General features: G+C 44.7%; 1 protein-coding gene across 1 annotated transcript in view; it reads left to right on the top strand.

Moving 5' to 3' along the window:
- The window catches only part of LOC124271907 (serine-rich adhesin for platelets-like), a 49,113-nt gene extending 36,613 nt beyond the window's left edge, over positions 1 to 12,500 (top strand). The window contains 5 exon segments of the mRNA XM_046707084.1: positions 9,042 to 9,241; positions 9,913 to 10,058; positions 10,153 to 10,452; positions 10,454 to 10,504; positions 11,214 to 12,500. Of these exon segments, the coding sequence (XP_046563040.1) occupies positions 9,042 to 9,241; positions 9,913 to 10,058; positions 10,153 to 10,452; positions 10,454 to 10,504; positions 11,214 to 12,500 (1,984 nt within the window).
- Positions 12,501 to 19,257: the final 6,757 nt, after the last annotated feature.

Here is a 19,257-nt window from a genome sequence, read left to right as displayed (position 1 = left end):
CTGAGCACTGATATTGTCTTCAGAGTCGTAGCATCCCGATATCTGAGCACTGATATTGTCTTCAGAGTCGGAGAGCATCCCGATATCTGAGCACTGATATTGTCTTCAGAGTCGGAGAGCATCCCGATATCTGAGCACTGATATTGTCTTCAGAGTCGGAGCATCCCGATATCTGAGCACTGATATTGTCTTCAGAGTCGGAGAGCATCCCGATATCTGAGCACTGATATTGTCTTCAGAGTCGGAGAGCATCCCGATATCTGAGCACTGATATTGTCTTCAGAGTCGGAGAGCATCCCGATATCTGAGCACTGATATTGTCTTCAGAGTCGGAGAGCATCCCGATATCTGAGCACTGATATTGTCTTCAGAGTCGGAGAGCATCCCGATATCTGAGCACTGATATTGTCTTCAGAGTCGGAGAGCATCCCGATATCTGAGCACTGATATTGTCTTCAGAGTCGGAGAGCATCCCGATATCTGAGCACTGATATTGTCTTCAGAGTCGGAGAGCATCCCGATATCTGAGCACTGATATTGTCTTCAGAGTCGGAGAGCATCCCGATATCTCTGAGCACTGATATTGTCTTCAGAGTCGGAGAGCATCCCGATATCTGAGCACTGATATTGTCTTCAGAGTCGGAGAGCATCCCGATATCTGAGCACTGATATTGTCTTCAGAGTCGAGAGCATCCCGATATCTGAGCACTGATATTGTCTTCAGAGTCGGAGAACATCCCGATATCTGAGCACTGATATTGTCTTCAGAGTCGGAGAGCATCCCGATATCTGAGCACTGATATTGTCTTCAGAGTCTTCAGGTCGAGAGCATCCCGATATCTGAGCACTGATATTGTCTTCAGAGTCGAGAGCATCCCGATATCTGAGCACTGATATTGTCTTCAGAGTCGGAGAGCATCCCGATATCTGAGCACTGATATTGTCTTCAGAGTCGGAGAGCATCCCGATATCTGAGCACTGATATTGTCTTCAGAGTCGGAGAGCATCCCGATATCTGAGCACTGATATTGTCTTCAGAGTCGGAGAGCATCCCGATATCTGAGCACTGATATTGTCTTCAGAGTCGGAGAGCATCCCGATATCTGAGCACTGATATTGTCTTCAGAGTCGGAGAGCATCCCGATATCTGAGCACTGATATTGTCTTCAGAGTCGGAGAGCATCGATATCTGAGATATTGTCATCAGAGTCGAGAGCATCTGATATCTGAGCACTGATATTGTCTTCAGAGTCGGAAAGCATCCCGATATCTGAGCACTGATATTGTCTTCAGAGTCGGAAAGCATCCCGATATCTGAGCACTGATATTGTCTTCAGAGTCGGAAAGCATCCCGATATCTGAGCACTGATATTGTCTTCAGAGTCGGAGAGCATCCCGATATCTGAGCATTGATCTTGTCTTCTTCAGAGTGGGAGAGCATCCCGATATCTGAGCACTGATATTGTCTTCAGAGTGGGAGAGCATCCCGATATCTGAGCACTGATATTGTCTTCAGAGTGGGAGAGCATCCCGATATCTGAGCACTGATATTGTCTTCAGAGTCGGAGAGCAGCCCGATATCTGAGCACTGATATTGTCTTCAGAGTCGGAAAACATCCCGATATCTGAGCACTGATATTGTCTTCAGAGTCGGAAAGCATCCCGATATCTGAGCACTGATATTGTCTTCAGAGTCGGAAAGCATCCCGATATCTGAGCACTGATATTGTCTTCAGAGTCGGAGAGCATCCAGATATCCGATATTGCTTCAGAGTCGGAGCATCCCGATATCATTGATCTTGTCTTCAGAGTGGGAGAGCATCCCGATATCTGAGCACTGATATTGTCTTCAGAGTCGAGATCATCCCGATATCTGAGCACTGATATTGTCTTCAGAGTCGGAGAGCATCCAGATATCTGAGCACTGATATTGTCTTCAGAGTCGGAAAGCATCCCGATATCTGAGCACTGATATTGTCTTCAGAGTCGGAAAGCATCCCGATATCTGAGCACTGATATTGTCTTCAGAGTCGGAGAGCATCCAGATATCCGAGCATTGATCTTGTCTTCAGAGTGGGAGAGCATCCCGATATCTGAGCACTGATATTGTCTTCAGAGTCGAGATCATCCCGATATCTGAGCACTGATATTGTCTTCAGAGTCGGAGAGCATCCAGATATCTGAGCACTGATATTGTCTTCAGAGTCGGAGAGCATCCCGATATCTGAGCACTGATATTGTCTTCAGAGTCGAGAGCATCCCGATATCTGAGCATTGATATTGTCTTCAGAGTCGGAGAGCATCCCGATATCTGAGCACTGATATTGTCTTCATAGTCGGAGAGCATCCCGATATCTGAGCACTGATATTGTCTTCAGAGTGGGAGAGCATCCCGATATCTGAGCACTGATATTGTCTTCGGAGTCGGAGAGCATCCCGATATCTGAGCACTGATATTGTCTTCAGAGTCGGAGAGCATCCCGATATCTGAGCACTGATATTGTCTTCAGAGTCGGAGAGCATCCCGATATCTGAGCACTGATATTGTCTTCAGAGTCGGAGAGCATCCCGATATCTGAGCACTGATATTGTCTTCAGAATCGGAGAGCATCCGGATATCTGAGCATTGATATTGTCTTCAGAGTCGGAGAGCATCCCGATATCTGAGCACTGATATTGTCTTCAGAGTCGGAGAGCATCCCGATATGTGAGCATTGATCTTGTCTTCAGAGTGGGAGAGCATCCCGATATCTGAGCACTGATATTGTCTTCAGAGTCGAGAGCATCCCGATATCTGAGCACTGATATTGTCTTCAGAGTCGGAAAACATCCCGATATCTGAGCACTGATATTGTCTTCAGAGTCGGAGAGCATCCCGATATCTGAGCACTGATATTGTCTTCAGAGTCGGAGAGCATCCCGATATCTGAGCCCTGATATTGTCTTCAGAGTCGGAGAGCACCCCGATATCTGAGCACTGATATTGTCTTCAGAGTCGGAGAGGAGCCCGATATCTGAGCACTGATATTGTCTTCAGAGTCGGAGAGCAGCCCGATATCTGAGCACTGATATTGTCTTCAGAGTCGGAGAGCATCCCGATATCTGAGCACTGATATTGTCTTCAGAGTGGGAGAGCATCCCGATATCTGAGCACTGATATTGTCTTCAGAGTCGGAAAGCATCCCGATATCTGAGCACTGATATTGTCTTCAGAGTCGGAAAGCATCCCGATATCTGAGCACTGATATTGTCTCCAGAGTCGGAAAGCATCCCGATATCTGAGCACTGATATTGTCTTCAGAGTCGGAGAGCAGCCCGATATCTGAGCATTGATCTTGTCTTCAGAGTGGGAGAGCATCCCGATATCTGAGCACTGATATTGTCTTCAGAGTGGGAGAGCATCCCGATATCTGAGCACTGATATTGTCTTCAGAGTGGGAGAGCATCCCGATATCTGAGCACTGATATTGTCTTCAGAGTCGGAGAGCAGCCCGATATCTGAGCACTGATATTGTCTTCAGAGTCGGAAAACATCCCGATATCTGACCACTGATATTGTCTTCAGAGTCGGAAAGCATCCCGATATCTGAGCACTGATATTGTCTTCAGAGTCGGAAAGCATCCCGATATCTGAGCACTGATATTGTCTTCAGAGTCGGAGAGAGCATCCAGATATCCGAGCATTGATCTTGTCTTCAGAGTGGGAGAGCATCCCGATATCTGAGCACTGATATTGTCTTCAGAGTCGGAGAGCATCCCGATATCTGAGCACTGATATTGTCTTCAGAGTCGGAGAGCATCCAGATATCTGAGCACTGATATTGTCTTCAGAGTCGGAGAGCATCCCGATATCTGAGCACTGATATTGTCTTCAGAGTCGAGAGCATCCCGATATCTGAGCACTGATATTGTCTTCAGAGTCGGAGAGCATCCCGATATCTGAGCACTGATATTGTCTTCATAGTCGGAGAGCATCCCGATATCTGAGCACTGATATTGTCTTCAGAGTCGGAGAGCATCCCGATATCTGAGCACTGATATTGTCTTCGGAGTCGGAGAGCATCCCGATATCTGAGCACTGATATTGTCTTCAGAGTCGGAGAGCATCCCGATATCTGAGCACTGATATTGTCTTCAGAGTCGGAGAGCATCCCGATATCTGAGCACTGATATTGTCTTCAGAGTCGTAGAGCATCCAGATATATGAGCACTGATATTGTCTTCAGAGTCGAGAGCATCCCGATATGTGAGCACTGATATTGTCTTCAGAGTCGGAGAGCATCCCGATATCTGAGCACTGATATCATCTTCAGAGTCGGAGAGCATCCCGATATCTGAGCACTGATATTGTCTTCAGAGTCGGAGAGCATCCCGATATCTGAGCACTGATATTGTCTTCAGAGTCGGAGAGCATCCCGATATCTGAGCACTGATATTGTCTTCAGAGTCGGAGAGCATCCCGATATCTGAGCACTGATATTGTCTTCAGAGTCGGAAAGCATCCCGATATCTGAGCACTGATATTGTCTTCAGAGTCGGAGAGCATCCCGATATCTGAGCACTGATATTGTCTTCAGAGTCGAGAGCATCCCGATATCTGAGCACTGATATTGTCTTCAGAGTCGGAGTGGAGCCCGATATCTGAGCACTGATATTGTCTTCATAGTCGGAGAGCATCCCGATATCTGAGCACTGATATTGTCTTCAGAGTCGGAGAGCATCCCGATATCTGAGCACTGATATTGTCTTCAGAGTCGGAGAGCATCCCGATATCTGAGCACTGATATTGTCTTCAGAGTCGGAGAGCATCCCGATATCTGAGCACTGATATTGTCTTCAGAGTCGGAGAGCATCCCGATATCTGAGCACTGATATTGTCTTCAGAGTCGGAGAGCATCCCGATATCTGAGCACTGATATTGTCTTCAGAGTCGGAGAGCATCCCGATATCTGAGCACTGATATTGTCTTCAGAGTCGGAGAGCATCCCGATATCTGAGCACTGATATTGTCTTCAGAGTCGGAGAGCATCCCGATATCTGAGCACTGATATTGTCTTCAGAGTCGGAAAGCATCCCGATATCTGAGCACTGATATTGTCTTCAGAGTCGGAGAGCATCCCGATATCCGAGCACTGATCTTGTCTTCAGAGTGGGAGAGCATCCCGATATCTGAGCACTGATATTGTCTTCAGAGTGGGAGAGCATCCCGATATCTGAGCACTGATATTGTCTTCAGAGTCGGAGAGCATCCCGATATCTGAGCACTGATATTGTCTTCAGAGTCGGAGAGCATCCCGATATCTGAGCACTGATATTGTCTTCAGAGTCGGAGAGCATCCCGATATCTGAGCACTGATATTGTCTTCAGAGTCGGAGAGCATCCCGATATCTGAGCACTGATATTGTCTTCAGAGTCGGAGAGCATCCCGATATCTGAGCACTGATATTGTCTTCAGAGTCGGAGAGCATCCCGATATCTGAGCACTGATATTGTCTTCAGAGTCGGAGATCCCGATATCTGAGCATCCCGATATCTGAGCACTGATATTGTCTTCAGAGTCGGAGAGCATCCCGATATCTGAGCACTGATATTGTCTTCAGAGTCGGAGAGCATCCCGATATCTGAGCACTGATATTGTCTTCAGAGTCGGAGAGCATCCCGATATCTGAGCACTGATATTGTCTTCAGAGTCGGAGAGCATCCCGATATCTGAGCACTGATATTGTCTTCAGAGTCGGAGAGCATCCCGATATCTGAGCACTGATATTGTCTTCAGAGTCGGAGAGCATCCCGATATCTGAGCACTGATATTGTCTTCAGAGTCGGAGAGCATCCCGATATCTGAGCACTGATATTGTCTTCAGAGTCGGAGAGCATCCCGATATCTGAGCACTGATATTGTCTTCAGAGTCGGAGAGCATCCCGATATCTGAGCACTGATATTGTCTTCAGAGTCGGAGAGCATCCCGATATCTGAGCACTGATATTGTCTTCAGAGTCGGAGAGCATCCTGATATCTGAGCACTGATATTGTCTTCAGAGTCGGAGAGCATCCCGATATCTGAGCACTGATATTGTCTTCAGAGTCGGAGAGCATCCCGATATCTGAGCACTGATATTGTCTTCAGAGTCGAGAGCATCCCGATATCTGAGCACTGATATTGTCTTCAGAGTCGGAGAGCATCCCGATATCTGAGCACTGATATTGTCTTCAGAGTCGGAGAGCATCCCGATATCTGAGCACTGATATTGTCTTCAGAGTCGAGAGCATCCCGATATCTGAGCACTGATATTGTCTTCAGAGTCGGAGAGCATCCCGATATCTGAGCACTGATATTGTCTTCAGAGTCGGAGAGCATCCCGATATCTGAGCACTGATATTGTCTTCAGAGTCGGAGAGCATCCCGATATCTGAGCACTGATATTGTCTTCAGAGTCGGAGAGCATCCCGATATCTGAGCACTGATATTGTCTTCAGAGTCGGAGAGCATCCCGATATCTGAGCACTGATATTGTCTTCAGAGTCGGAGAGCATCCCGATATCTGAGCACTGATATTGTCTTCAGAGTCGGAGAGCATCCCGATATCTGAGCACTGATATTGTCTTCAGAGTCGGAGAGCATCCCGATATCTGAGCACTGATATTGTCTTCAGAGTCGAGAGCATCCCGATATCTGAGCACTGATATTGTCTTCAGAGTCGGAGAGCATCCCGATATCTGAGCACTGATATTGTCTTCAGAGTCGGAGAGCATCCCGATATCTGAGCACTGATATTGTCTTCAGAGTCGGAGAGCATCCCGATATCTGAGCACTGATATTGTCTTCAGAGTCGAGAGCATCCCGATATCTGAGCACTGATATTGTCTTCAGAGTCGGAGAGCATCCCGATATCTGAGCACTGATATTGTCTTCAGAGTCGAGAGCATCCCGGTATCTGAGCACTGATATTGTCTTCAGAGTCGGAGAGCATCCCGATATCTGAGCACTGATATTGTCTTCAGAGTCGGAGAGCATCCCGATATCTGAGCACTGATATTGTCTTCAGAGTCGAGAGCATCCGGATATCTGAGCACTGATATTGTCTTCAGAGTCGGAGAGCATCCCGATATGTGAGCACTGATATTGTCTTCAGAGTCGGAGAGCATCCCGATATCTGAGCACTGATATTGTTTTTAGAGTCGGAAAGCATCCCGATATCTGAGCACTGATATTGTCTTCAGAGTGGGAGAGCATCCCGATATCTGAGCACTGATGTTGTCTTCAGTTCTGAAACACCATTGACCATGAAACATTGTAAATTCCTGTCCAATGGTAAAACAAGTCACATTGATAAAGGCTCTGACACAACAATTTCATGAGCTCAATATCCCAGTGAAACAAACCAGTGCAGATGCCGACCTTCTCATTGTACAAACAGTTATTGATTGTGCTGATAATAGGCACAAAGTCATTGCTGTTGGGTCTGATGTTGATCTTCTGGTGCTCCTCATCCAATTGTGTGCTTCAGAAAGATTGTACTTCCTTAAAACTGGGAGCGGAAAGACTGCTGATTGGCTATATAACATTTCGTTGTTACGGCAAGAATTGCCGGAGAGGTTCATTTCTTGGTTGCTCTTTCTCCATGCCATGACTGGTTTTGACACTACATCAGCCTTGTACAGACAGGGAAAGAAAAAAGCTGTCATGTTGTTCACAAAACGACAGAACTTGCAACCACTTGTCAAAGCGTTCCATAATCTATTATCCACAAAGGACATAGTTGCGTTTGCAGGAGAGCAGTTCTTACTGGCATTGTATGGAGCACCAAAGTCTGGTAAATCCCTGAATGAGCACAGATATCATTGTTTCACAAGAGCCGTTTCCAACTGTCCCATTCACACACAAATGCAGTTATCTGCCTTGCCACCTACATCGGCAGTGGCGAGAGAACATTATCTGAGGGTTTATCTGCAAGTGCAGCAATGGCTTGGAAGAAGTCTTCCACCAAATGAATGGGGATGGCAAACTGTTTGTGGCCAGCTCAAGCCAATAACAACCCGTGACCCCCCAGCACCAGATACATTGATCAACGTGGTCAAATGCAATTGTAAAACAGATTGTGAGCGTATGTGTTGGTGCATAAAGGCAGGATTGAAATGTTCGCGTCTATGTGGATATTGTCACGGTAGTTGCAGCAATGCAAACACAGTATACCTTGCAGAGGAGGATGAAGAAGATTATGAACTACCAACTGATGAAACATCTCATGAATTGTCTCCCAGCGACGCTGATGAGAGTGAAGTTGAAGATGAGCCACAGCCTTCAACTTCATCCAGACTGACAAGGAAAAGAAAATTATCTCTTTAGATCTTTAATCATATGATATTTTCTTCAAATTGTGAGAATCCAAGGGCGATAACTCTTTCTAAAGCATGGAAATGGCTACTTAAATGAGTGTTTATGAAATTATAAAATTTCACTTGCTTGATTTGTGGGTGTAAAAAATCAAATTATTGCAGTTGTTGGGCCATTTATTGAGTTTTCATTGACTTCTAAAAATGCCCAAAAATTGCCAATTTTCAGTTACTGTCAAAATGGAAAAATATGATTTTATTGAGTTATATTTTGGTGGTTTGTGGTAAAAAAAGACATTGAACAATACACTTCAAGGTCTTTTGGACATATCTAAGCTTTATCATTATACCTATAGGTCTCTGTGTCACCATAGGGTAAAAAGATATAAAAATTATACTTTAAGCACAAAATAGGGCCACAACTCCGAAATGAGAAATTGTTTTTCTTTCTAAATTAATAGTCAACAATCTTGAGATATATTCAATCAGGTGTCAAACTTTTATGTTATTATGTACAGAAACAAAGAAGTTCTTCTAGGTTAGCTAAAGTATGCATGCACTATGGATTTAGCTCAAGTGGGATTTTAGGGGACTTTTAGTATGTTATGTAGGAAGGTTTGTAGAACATCTCTGCTAAGTTTTATTTCTTCATCATTGTCTCTTGACCTTTTTAATAATTTGACTGTTCTAACATTGTTTACTCAGATGTGATGACAACATTTCTACAGATGACAACACTTCCACAGATGACAGCACTTCCAAAAATGACAACACTACAGCAGAAAATAACACTACAGCAGATCACAAAACAACAGCAGATAACAACACTACAACAGATCAAACCACTACAGCAGATAACAACACTACAGCAGATAACACTACAGCAGATAACAACACTACAGCAGGTAACAACACTACAGCAGATCACAACACTACAACAAATAAAAACGAAACTGTAGTTCACAACAATGCAGCAGATAACAACACTACAGCAGATAACAACACTAAAGCAGATAACAAAACTACATCAGATCACAACACTACAGCAGATCATAACACTACAGCAAATAAAAAAACAACTGCAGATCACAACACTACAGCAGATAACAACACTACAGCAGATCAGAACACTACAGCAGATAACAAACACTAGAACTAATAAAACCCAACAGCAGATCACAACACTACAGCAGATCACAACACTACAGCAGATCACAACACTACAGCAGATCACAACACTACAGCAGATAGCAACACTACAGCAGATAACAATACTAGAGCAGATATAAACACAACAGCATATAACAACAATACAGCAGATAACAACACTACACCAGATCACAACACTACAGCAGATAGCAGGAAACAACACTACAGCAGATCACAACACTACAGCAGATAACAACACTACAGCAGATAACAACACAACAGCAGGTCAAACCACTACAGCAGATAACAACACTTCAGCAGATAACAACACTATAGCAGATAACAACACTACAGCAGATAACAATACTACAGCAGATAGCAGATAACAACACTACAGCAGCTCACAACACTACAAGCACTACAGCAGATAACAACAATACAGCAGCTCACAACACTACAGCAGATAACAACACTACCGCAGATAACACTACAGCAGATAACAACAATACAGCAGCTCACAACACTACAAGCACTACAGCAGATAACAACAATACAGCAGCTCACAACACTACAGCAGATAACAATACTAGAGCAGATATAAACACAACAGCATATAACAACAATACAGCAGATAACAACACTACACCAGATCACAACACTACAGCAGATAGCAGGAAACAACACTACAGCAGATCACAACACTACAGCAGATAACAACACTACAGCAGATAACAACACAACAGCAGGTCAAACCACTACAGCAGATAACAACACTTCAGCAGATAACAACACTACAGCAGATAACAACACAACAGCAGGTCAAACCACTACAGCAGATAACAACACTTCAGCAGATAACAACACTACAGCAGATAACAACACTACAGCAGATCACAACACTACAGCAGATAACAACACTACAGCAGATAACAACACTACAGCAGATAACAATACTACAGCAGATAGCAGATAACAACACTACGGCAGATAACAACACTACAGCAGATCACAACACTACAGCAGATCACAACACTACAGCAGATAGCAACACTACAGCAGATAGCAACACTACAGCAGATAACAACACTACAGCAGATCACAACACTACAGCAGATCACAACACTTGAATGCTTCGCTGCTATATCGGAACTACCCACCCTATTCAAACCAGACAACTCTACTTGCAAGTGCGACGCAGCAGCAGGAAATGCGTTCTCTGGGAAAACAAAGGTATACCCTACACACACTCGAGGTTCCAGAAGAAATTGCGATCCCCTACTGTATCTCCACTTTGGAGAACCTGTACAACTGCATCCTCTGGGAGGGTCCAAGTGGGTATAGCTTCTATCTAGTCCAAACCCCAAACACACCCCCACACCCCCCACACACCCCCAAAAAAAACCAAAACCCTTACAATCATACATACGAAAAGACTGTATAATTTTCTAGTCCATCTAGAAAGGGTGCCCGGGTGTGGCCATGCAAACTGGTGTGGGTGTTTCTGTCGACCTGTCGGTCGACCAGTGTGTCGGCCAGTGTGTAGGACCGTGTGTCGGCCAGTGTGTCGGCCAGTGTCTCGACCAGTGTGTCGGCCAGTGTGTCGACCAGTGTGTCGGCCAGTGAGTCGACCTGTCTGTCGGCCAGTGTGTCGGCCAATGCGTTGGCCAGTGTGTTGGCCAGTGTGTCAATCAGTGTGTCGGGCAGTGTGTCGACCTGTCTCTCGGCTAGTGTGTCGGCCAGTGTCTCGACCAGTGTCTCGACCAGTGTCTCGACCAGTGTGTCGGCCAGTGTGTCGACCTGTCTGTCGGGCAGTGTGTCGACCAATGCGTCGGCCAGTGTGTTGGCCAGTGTGTCAATCAGTGTGTCGGCCAGTGTGTCGGCCAGTGTGTCGACCAGTGTGTCGGCCACTGTGTCGACCTGTCTCTCGGGCAGTGTGTCGGCAAGTGTGTCAACCACTGTGTCGGCCAGTGTGTCGGCCAGTGGGTCGATCAGTGTGTCGGCCAATGGGTCGGCCAGTGTGTCGGCCAGTGTGTTGACCAGTGTGTTGGCCAGTGTGTTGGACGGTGTGTCAACCAGTGTGTCTATCAATGTGTCTACCAGGTGTCTGCCAATGTGTCTACCAGTGTGTCGACCAATGTGTCTACCAGTGTGTCTACCAGTGTGCCGGCCAGTGGGTCTGCTAATGTGTCGGCCAGTGTGTCGACCAGTGTGTCGGCCACTGTGTCGACCAATGTGTCTACCAGTGTGTCGGCCAATGTGTCTGCCAGTGTTTCGGCCAGGGTGTCGACCAATGTGTCTACCAGTGTGTCGACCAATGTGTGTACCAGTATGTCGGCCAGTGTGTCGACCAATGTGTCTACCAGTGTGTCGGCCAATGTGTCTACCAGTGTGTCTACCAATGTGTCGACCAATGTGTGTACTAATGTGTCTACCAGTGTGTCGACCAATCTGTCTACCAGTGTGTCGGCCAGTGTGTCGACCAATGTGTCTACAAGTGTGTCTTCCAATGTGTCTACCAGTGTGTCGACCAATCTGTCTACCAGTGTGTCGGCCAGTGTGTCGACCAATGTGTCTACCAATGTGTCTACAAGTGTGTCTGCCAATGTGTCTACCAGTGTGTCTACCAATGTGTCGACCAATGTGTGTACCAATCTGTGTACCAATGTGTCTACCAGTCTGTCGACCAATGTGTCTACCAATGTGTCTACCAGTGTGTCTACCAGTGTGCCGGCCAGTGTGTCGACCAGTGTGTCGGCCACTGTGTCGACCAATGTGTCTACCAGTGTGTCGGCCAATGTGTCTGCCAGTGTGTCGGCCAGTGTGTCGACCAATGTGTCTACCAGTGTGTCGACCAATGTGTCTGCCAGTGTGTCGGCCAGTGTGTCGACCAATGTGTCTACCAGTGTGTCGACCAATGTGTCTACCAGTGTGTCGGCCAGTGTGTCGACCAATGTGTCTACCAGTGTGTCGGCCAATGTGTCGGCCAGTGTGTCGGCCAGTGTGCAGTGCTTCTAGGTCACCACAAAACCTTCCATAGAAACACGGCGGCTAGCGAAAGGTAGGTCCACTTTTTGGCCGATTCTAGCATTTGCCCCACCTAGTTGATATCTAGACGGGTCTCTTCTTGTTCCTCCTCTACGCTTTCTATTTCTTCGTCTTCGTCGTTGTCCAGCCTAGACAAGATGTCGACCAACAAAGTCGTGGTTTGCTCCACACGGGTAATACGGTTGTGGTGGTGGGTTCTCGCCATACCTTGTAGAGCCTTGTGGAACCAATACCAAAGCGCTTTTTTACCTCGTTTGCCGGAAGCACACTGCGAAGGACGTGGATTTCTTGAATCTGGTCTGGAGACAAATCTCTTTCGGGTGGCATGGTGGTTATTCCTGGGTATATATACACGATACTTCCCATATATCTATATGAAAACCCCATCCTCTCCCGATTATCACCTAATGCTCTATTGTTTTTCCAAACACAGTCTTTGCGATGCGGAACGAAGATGTCGTCAACGAATGTAGGTAGTCCTTCCAAAGGTTCTAGGTCCGTTCTTCCAAGATTGTCTGCCAGATAATTGACTTTTACGAGGTTGCTTTCCCGTGTTTTCCAGTAGTAGATGTGGTCCGATCGACATCTCGACCCGCAGGACCATTTTTAGGTTGCCTTTTGTGGAACATTTGTATACTACTCGTAGTGCTATACTTTTATACAGCAAAGTCATACCAAGGTTGGTAGTCCTGACGAAGGGTTAACCCTGTGACTTTAATCACAGAGAGCATCGTGACTTTAATCACAGGGAGCATCGGGACTTCAATCATAGGGAGCATCGGGACTTTAATCACAGAGAGCATCATGACTTTATTCGTAGGGAGCATCGTGACTTTAATCACAGAGATTTTAGTGACTTTAAACACAGAGATTTTAGTGACTTTTATCACAGAGAGCATCGTGACTTTAATCATAGGGAGCATCGTGACTTTAATCACAGGGAGCATCAAGACTTTAATCAAAGGGAGCATCATGACTTTAATCATAGGGAGCATCGTGACTTTAGTCACAGGGAGCATTTTGACTTTAATCATAGGGAGAATCGTGACTTTAATCACAGAGATTTTAGTGACTTTAAACACAGAGATTTTAGTGACTTTAATCACAGAGAGCATCTTGACTTTAATCATAGGGAGCATCGTGACTTTAATCACAGGGAGCATCAAGACTTTAATCAAAGGGAGGATCGTGACTTTAATCACAGGGAGCATATTGACTTTAATCATAGGGAGCATCGTGACCCTAATCATAGGGAGGATCGTGACTTTAGTCACAGGGAGCATATTGACTTTAATCATAGGGAGCATCGTGACTTTAATCACAGGGAGCATCTTGACTTTAATAACAGGGAGCATCGTGACTTTAATCACAGGGAGCATCGTGACATTAGTCACAGGGAGAATATTGATTGATATCATAGGGAGCATCGTGACTTTAATCATAGGGAGCATCATGACTTTAATCATAGGGAGGATCGTGACTTTAGTCGCAGGGATCATATTGACTTTAATCATAGGGAGCATCGTGACTTTCGTCACAGGGAGCTTCGTGACTTTCGTCACAGCGAGCATGGCAAATTTAATCACAGGGAGCATCGTGACTTTAATCACAGGGAGCAACGTGACTTTAATCACAGGGAGGACCGTGATTTTAATCACAGAGAGGATCGTGACTTTAATCACAGGGAGGACCGTGTTCTTAATCACAGGGAGAAACGTGACTTTAATCATAGGGAGCATTATCACTTTAATCACAGGGAGCATCGTGACTTTAATCACAGAGATTTTAGTGACTTTAAACACAGAGATTTTAGTGACTTTTATCACAGAGAGCATCGTGACTTTAATCATAGGGAGCATCGTGACTTTAATCACAGGGAGCATCAAGACTTTAATCAAAGGGAGCATCATGACTTTAATCATAGGGAGCATCGTGACTTTAGTCACAGGGAGCATTTTGACTTTAATCATAGGGAGAATCGTGACTTTAATCACAGAGATTTTAGTGACTTTAAACACAGAGATTTTAGTGACTTTAATCACAGAGAGCATCTTGACTTTAATCATAGGGAGCATCGTGACTTTAATCACAGGGAGCATCAAGACTTTAATCAAAGGGAGGATCGTGACTTTAATCACAGGGAGCATATTGACTTTAATCATAGGGAGCATCGTGACCCTAATCATAGGGAGGATCGTGACTTTAGTCACAGGGAGCATATTGACTTTCATCATAGGGAGCATCGTGACTTTAATCACAGGGAGCATCTTGACTTTAATAACAGGGAGCATCGTGACTTTAATCACAGGGAGCATCGTGACATTAGTCACAGGGAGAATATTGATTGATATCATAGGGAGCATCGTGACTTTAATCATAGGGAGCATCATGACTTTAATCATAGGGAGGATCGTGACTTTAGTCGCAGGGATCATATTGACTTTAATCATAGGGAGCATCATGACTTTAATCACAGGGAGCATCGTGACTTTAATAACAGGGAGCATCGTGACTTTAATCATAGGGAGGATCGTGACTTTAGTCACAGGGAGCTTATTGACTTTAATCACAGGGAGCATCGTGACTTTAATCATAGAAAGGATCGTGAATTTAATCACAGGGAGCATCGTGACATTAGTCACAGGGAGAGTATTTATTTATATCATAGGGAGCATCGTGACTTTAATCATAGGGAACATCATGACTTTAATCATATGGAGGATAGTGACTTTAGTCGCAGGGAACATATTGACTTTAATCATAGGGAGCATCGTGAATTTCGTCACAGTGAGCTTCGTGACTTTAATCACAGGGAGCATCGTGACTTAAATCATAGGGAGCATCCGGACGTTAATCATAGGGAGCATCGTCACTATAACCATAGGGAGCATCGTGACTTTAATCACAGAGAGCATCGTGACTTTCATCACAGAGAGCATCGTGACATTAATCACAGGGAGGATCGTGACTTTAACCATAGGGAGCATCATAATCTTAATCACAGAGAGGATCGTGAATTTAATCACAGGGAGCATCGTGACATTAGTCACAGGGAGAGTTTTGATTTATATCATAGGGAGCATCGTGACTTTAATCAAAGGGAGCATCATGACTTTAATCATAGGGAGGATCGTGACTTTAGTCGCAGGGAACATATTGACTTTAATCATAGGGAGCATCGTGAATTTCGTCACAGGGAGCTTCGTGACTTTAGTCGTAGAGAGCATAGTGACTTTAATCACAGAATGCATCATGACTTTCGTAACAGGGATTACGGTGACTTTAATCACAGGGAGTATCGTGACTTTAATCACAGAGAGCAACGTGTCTTTAATCACAGGGAGGACCGTGATCTTAATCACAGAGAGGATCGTGACTTTAATCACAGGGAGGACCGTGTTCTTAATCACAGGGAGCATCTTGACTATAATCACAGGGAGCTTCGTGACTTTAGTCGTAGAGAGCATCGTGACTTTAATCACAGGAAGCACCGTGATCTTAATCAGAGGGAGGATCGTGACTTTAGTCACAGGGAGCTTATTGACTTTAATCACAGGGAGCATCGTGACTTTAATCACAGAGAGGATCGTGAATTTAATCACAGGGAGCATCGTGACATTAGTCACAGGGAGAGTTTTGATTTATATCATAGGGAGCATCGTGACTTTAATCAAAGGGAGCATCATGACTTTAATCATAGGGAGGATCGTGACTTTAGTCGCAGGGAACATATTGACTTTAATCATAGGGAGCATCGTGAATTTCGTCACAGGGAGCTTCGTGACTTTAGTCGTAGAGAGCATAGTGACTTTAATCACAGAATGCATCATGACTTTCGTAACAGGGATTACGGTGACTTTAATCACAGAGAGTATCGTGACTTTAATCACAGAGAGCAACGTGTCTTTAATCACAGGGAGGACCGTGATCTTAATCACAGAGAGGATCGTGACTTTAATCACAGGGAGGCCCGTGTTCTTAATCACAGGGAGCATCTTGACTATAATCACAGGGAGCTTCGTGACTTTAGTCGTAGAGAGCATCGTGACTTTAATCACAGGGAGCATCGTGAATTTAAAAACAGAGAGCATCGTGACTTTAATCACAGGGAAGACCGTGATCTTAATCACAGAGATGATCGTGACTTTAGTCACAGGGAGGATCGTGACTTTAATCACAGGGAGCATCGTGTCTTTAATCACATGGAGCATGGCGACTTTAATTACAGGGATTACGGTGACTTGAATCACAGGGAGCATCGTGACTTTAATCATAGGGAGCATCGTCACTATAATCATAGGGAGCATCGTGACTTTCATCACAGAGAGCATCGTGACATTAATCACAGGGAGGATCGTGACTTTAATCATAGGGAGCATCCTAATCTTAATCATAGGGAGGATCGTGACTTTAATCTCAGGGAGCATCATTGACTTTAATCACAGAGATCATCGTGACTTCAATTATAGGGAGCATCATAATCTTAATCATAGGGAGGATCGTGACTTTAATCATAGGGAGAACCGTGATCGTGATCATAGGGAGCATCGTGACTTTAATCACATTGAGCATCGTGACTTTAATCACAGGTAGCATCATGACTTTAATCATAGGGAGGATCGTGACTTTAGTCAGAGAGAGCATCGTGACTTTAATCTCAGGGAGGACCGTGATCTTAATCACAGCGAGCAACGTGACTTTAATCATAGGGAGCATTATCACTTTAATCACAGGGAGCATCGTGACTTTAATCATAGAGTTTATCGTGACTTTAATCACAGGGAGCATCGTGACTTTCATCAGAGGGAGCTTTGTGACTTTAGTCGTAGAGAGAATCTTGATTTTAATCACAGAATGCATCATGACTTCGTCACAGGGAGCATGGCAAATTTAATCACAGGGAGCATCGTGACTTTAATCACATGGAGCATGGCGACTTTAATTACAGGGATTACCGTGACTTTAGTCACAGGGAGCATCGTGAATTGAAACACAGAGAGCATCGTGACTTTCATCACAGGGAGGACCGTGATCTTAATCACACGGTGGATCGTGACTTTAATCACAGGGAGCATCGTGACTTTAATCATAGGGAGGATCGTGACGTTAATCACAGGAACTTCGTGACTTTAGTCATAGAGAGCATCGTGACGTTAATCACAGAATGCATAATCACTTTCGTCACAGGGAGCATGGCAAATTTAATCATAGGGAGCATCGTGACTTTAATCACAGGGAGCAACGTGACTTTAATCATAGGGAGCATCGTGACTTTCATCACAGGGAGGACCGCGATCTTAATCACAGAGAGGATCGTGACTTTAATAAAAGGGAGCATCGTGCCTTTAATTACAGTGAGCATCGTGACTTTAATCATAGGAAGCATCGTGACTTTAACCACAAAGAGCATCGTGACTTTAATCATAGGGAGCATGGCGACTTTAATCACATGGATTACGGTGATTTTAATCATAGGGAGCATCGTGAATTTAAACACAGAGAGCATCGTGACTTTAATCACAGGGAGCATCGTGATCTTAATCACAGAGAGGATCGTGACTTTAATCACAGAGAGCATATTGACTTGAATCACAGAGAGCATCGTGACTTTAATCATAGGGTGCATCGTGTCTTTAGTCACAAAGAGGATCGTGACTTTAATCACAGAGAGCATATTGACTTGAATCACAGAGGGCATCGTGACTTTATTCATAGTGAGCATGGTGTGTTTAATCATAGGGAGCACCGTGACTTTCATCACAGGGAGCATTGTGTGTTTAATCATAGGGAGCACCGTGATCTTAATCATAGGGAGAATCATCACCATAATCACAGGGAGCATCATGACTTTAATCACAGAGAGGATCGTGACTTTAGTCACACGGAGCATCGTGGCTTTAAACACAGGGAGCATCGCGATTTTAATAATAGGGAGGACCGTGATCTTAATCATAGGGAGCATCATGACTTTAATCATAGGGAGCATCGTGTCTATAATCACAGAGAGCATCGTAACTTTAATCATAGGGAGCATTATCATTTTAATCACAGGGAGCATCGTGACTTTAATCACAGAGACCATCGTGACTTTAATCATAGGGAGCATGGTGAGTTTAATCATAGGGATCATCGTATCTTTAATCATAGGGAGCATCATTACTATAATCAGAGTGAGCATCGTGACTTTAATCATAGGGAGCATGGTGACTTTAATCACAGAGAGCATCATGACTTTAATCATAGGGATTATCGTGACTTTAGTCATAGGGAACATCATGACTTTCATCACAGGGAGCATGGCGAGTTTAATCACAGGGAGCATCGTGACTTTAATCACAGGGAGCATGGCGACTTTAATCACAGGGAGCATCGTGACTTTAATCACAGGGAGCATGGCGACTTTAATCACAGGGATTATAGTGACTTTAAACATAGGGAGCATCGTGACTTTAATCATAGGGAGCATCGTGAATTTAAACACAGAGAGCATCGTGACTTTAATCATAGGAAGCATCGTGACTTTAATCACAGGGAGCACCATGATCTTAATAATAGTGAGCATAATGACTTTAGTCACATGGATCCTCGTGACTTTAATCATAGTGAGCATCATGACTTTAATCATAGGGAGCATCATGACTTTAATCATAGGGAGCATCGTTACTATAATCACAGAGAGCATCGTGACTTTAATCACGGGGAGCATTGTGACTATCATCATAGTGAG

Source organism: Haliotis rubra, unplaced genomic scaffold, assembly GCF_003918875.1.
Source record: "Haliotis rubra isolate DU_JTF1 unplaced genomic scaffold, ASM391887v1 Scf1640, whole genome shotgun sequence".
Classification (NCBI taxonomy): Eukaryota; Metazoa; Mollusca; class Gastropoda; order Lepetellida; family Haliotidae; genus Haliotis; species Haliotis rubra.
The sequence above is the reverse complement of the archived record's forward strand: the minus strand, read 5'-3'. Positions and strand labels throughout refer to the sequence as shown.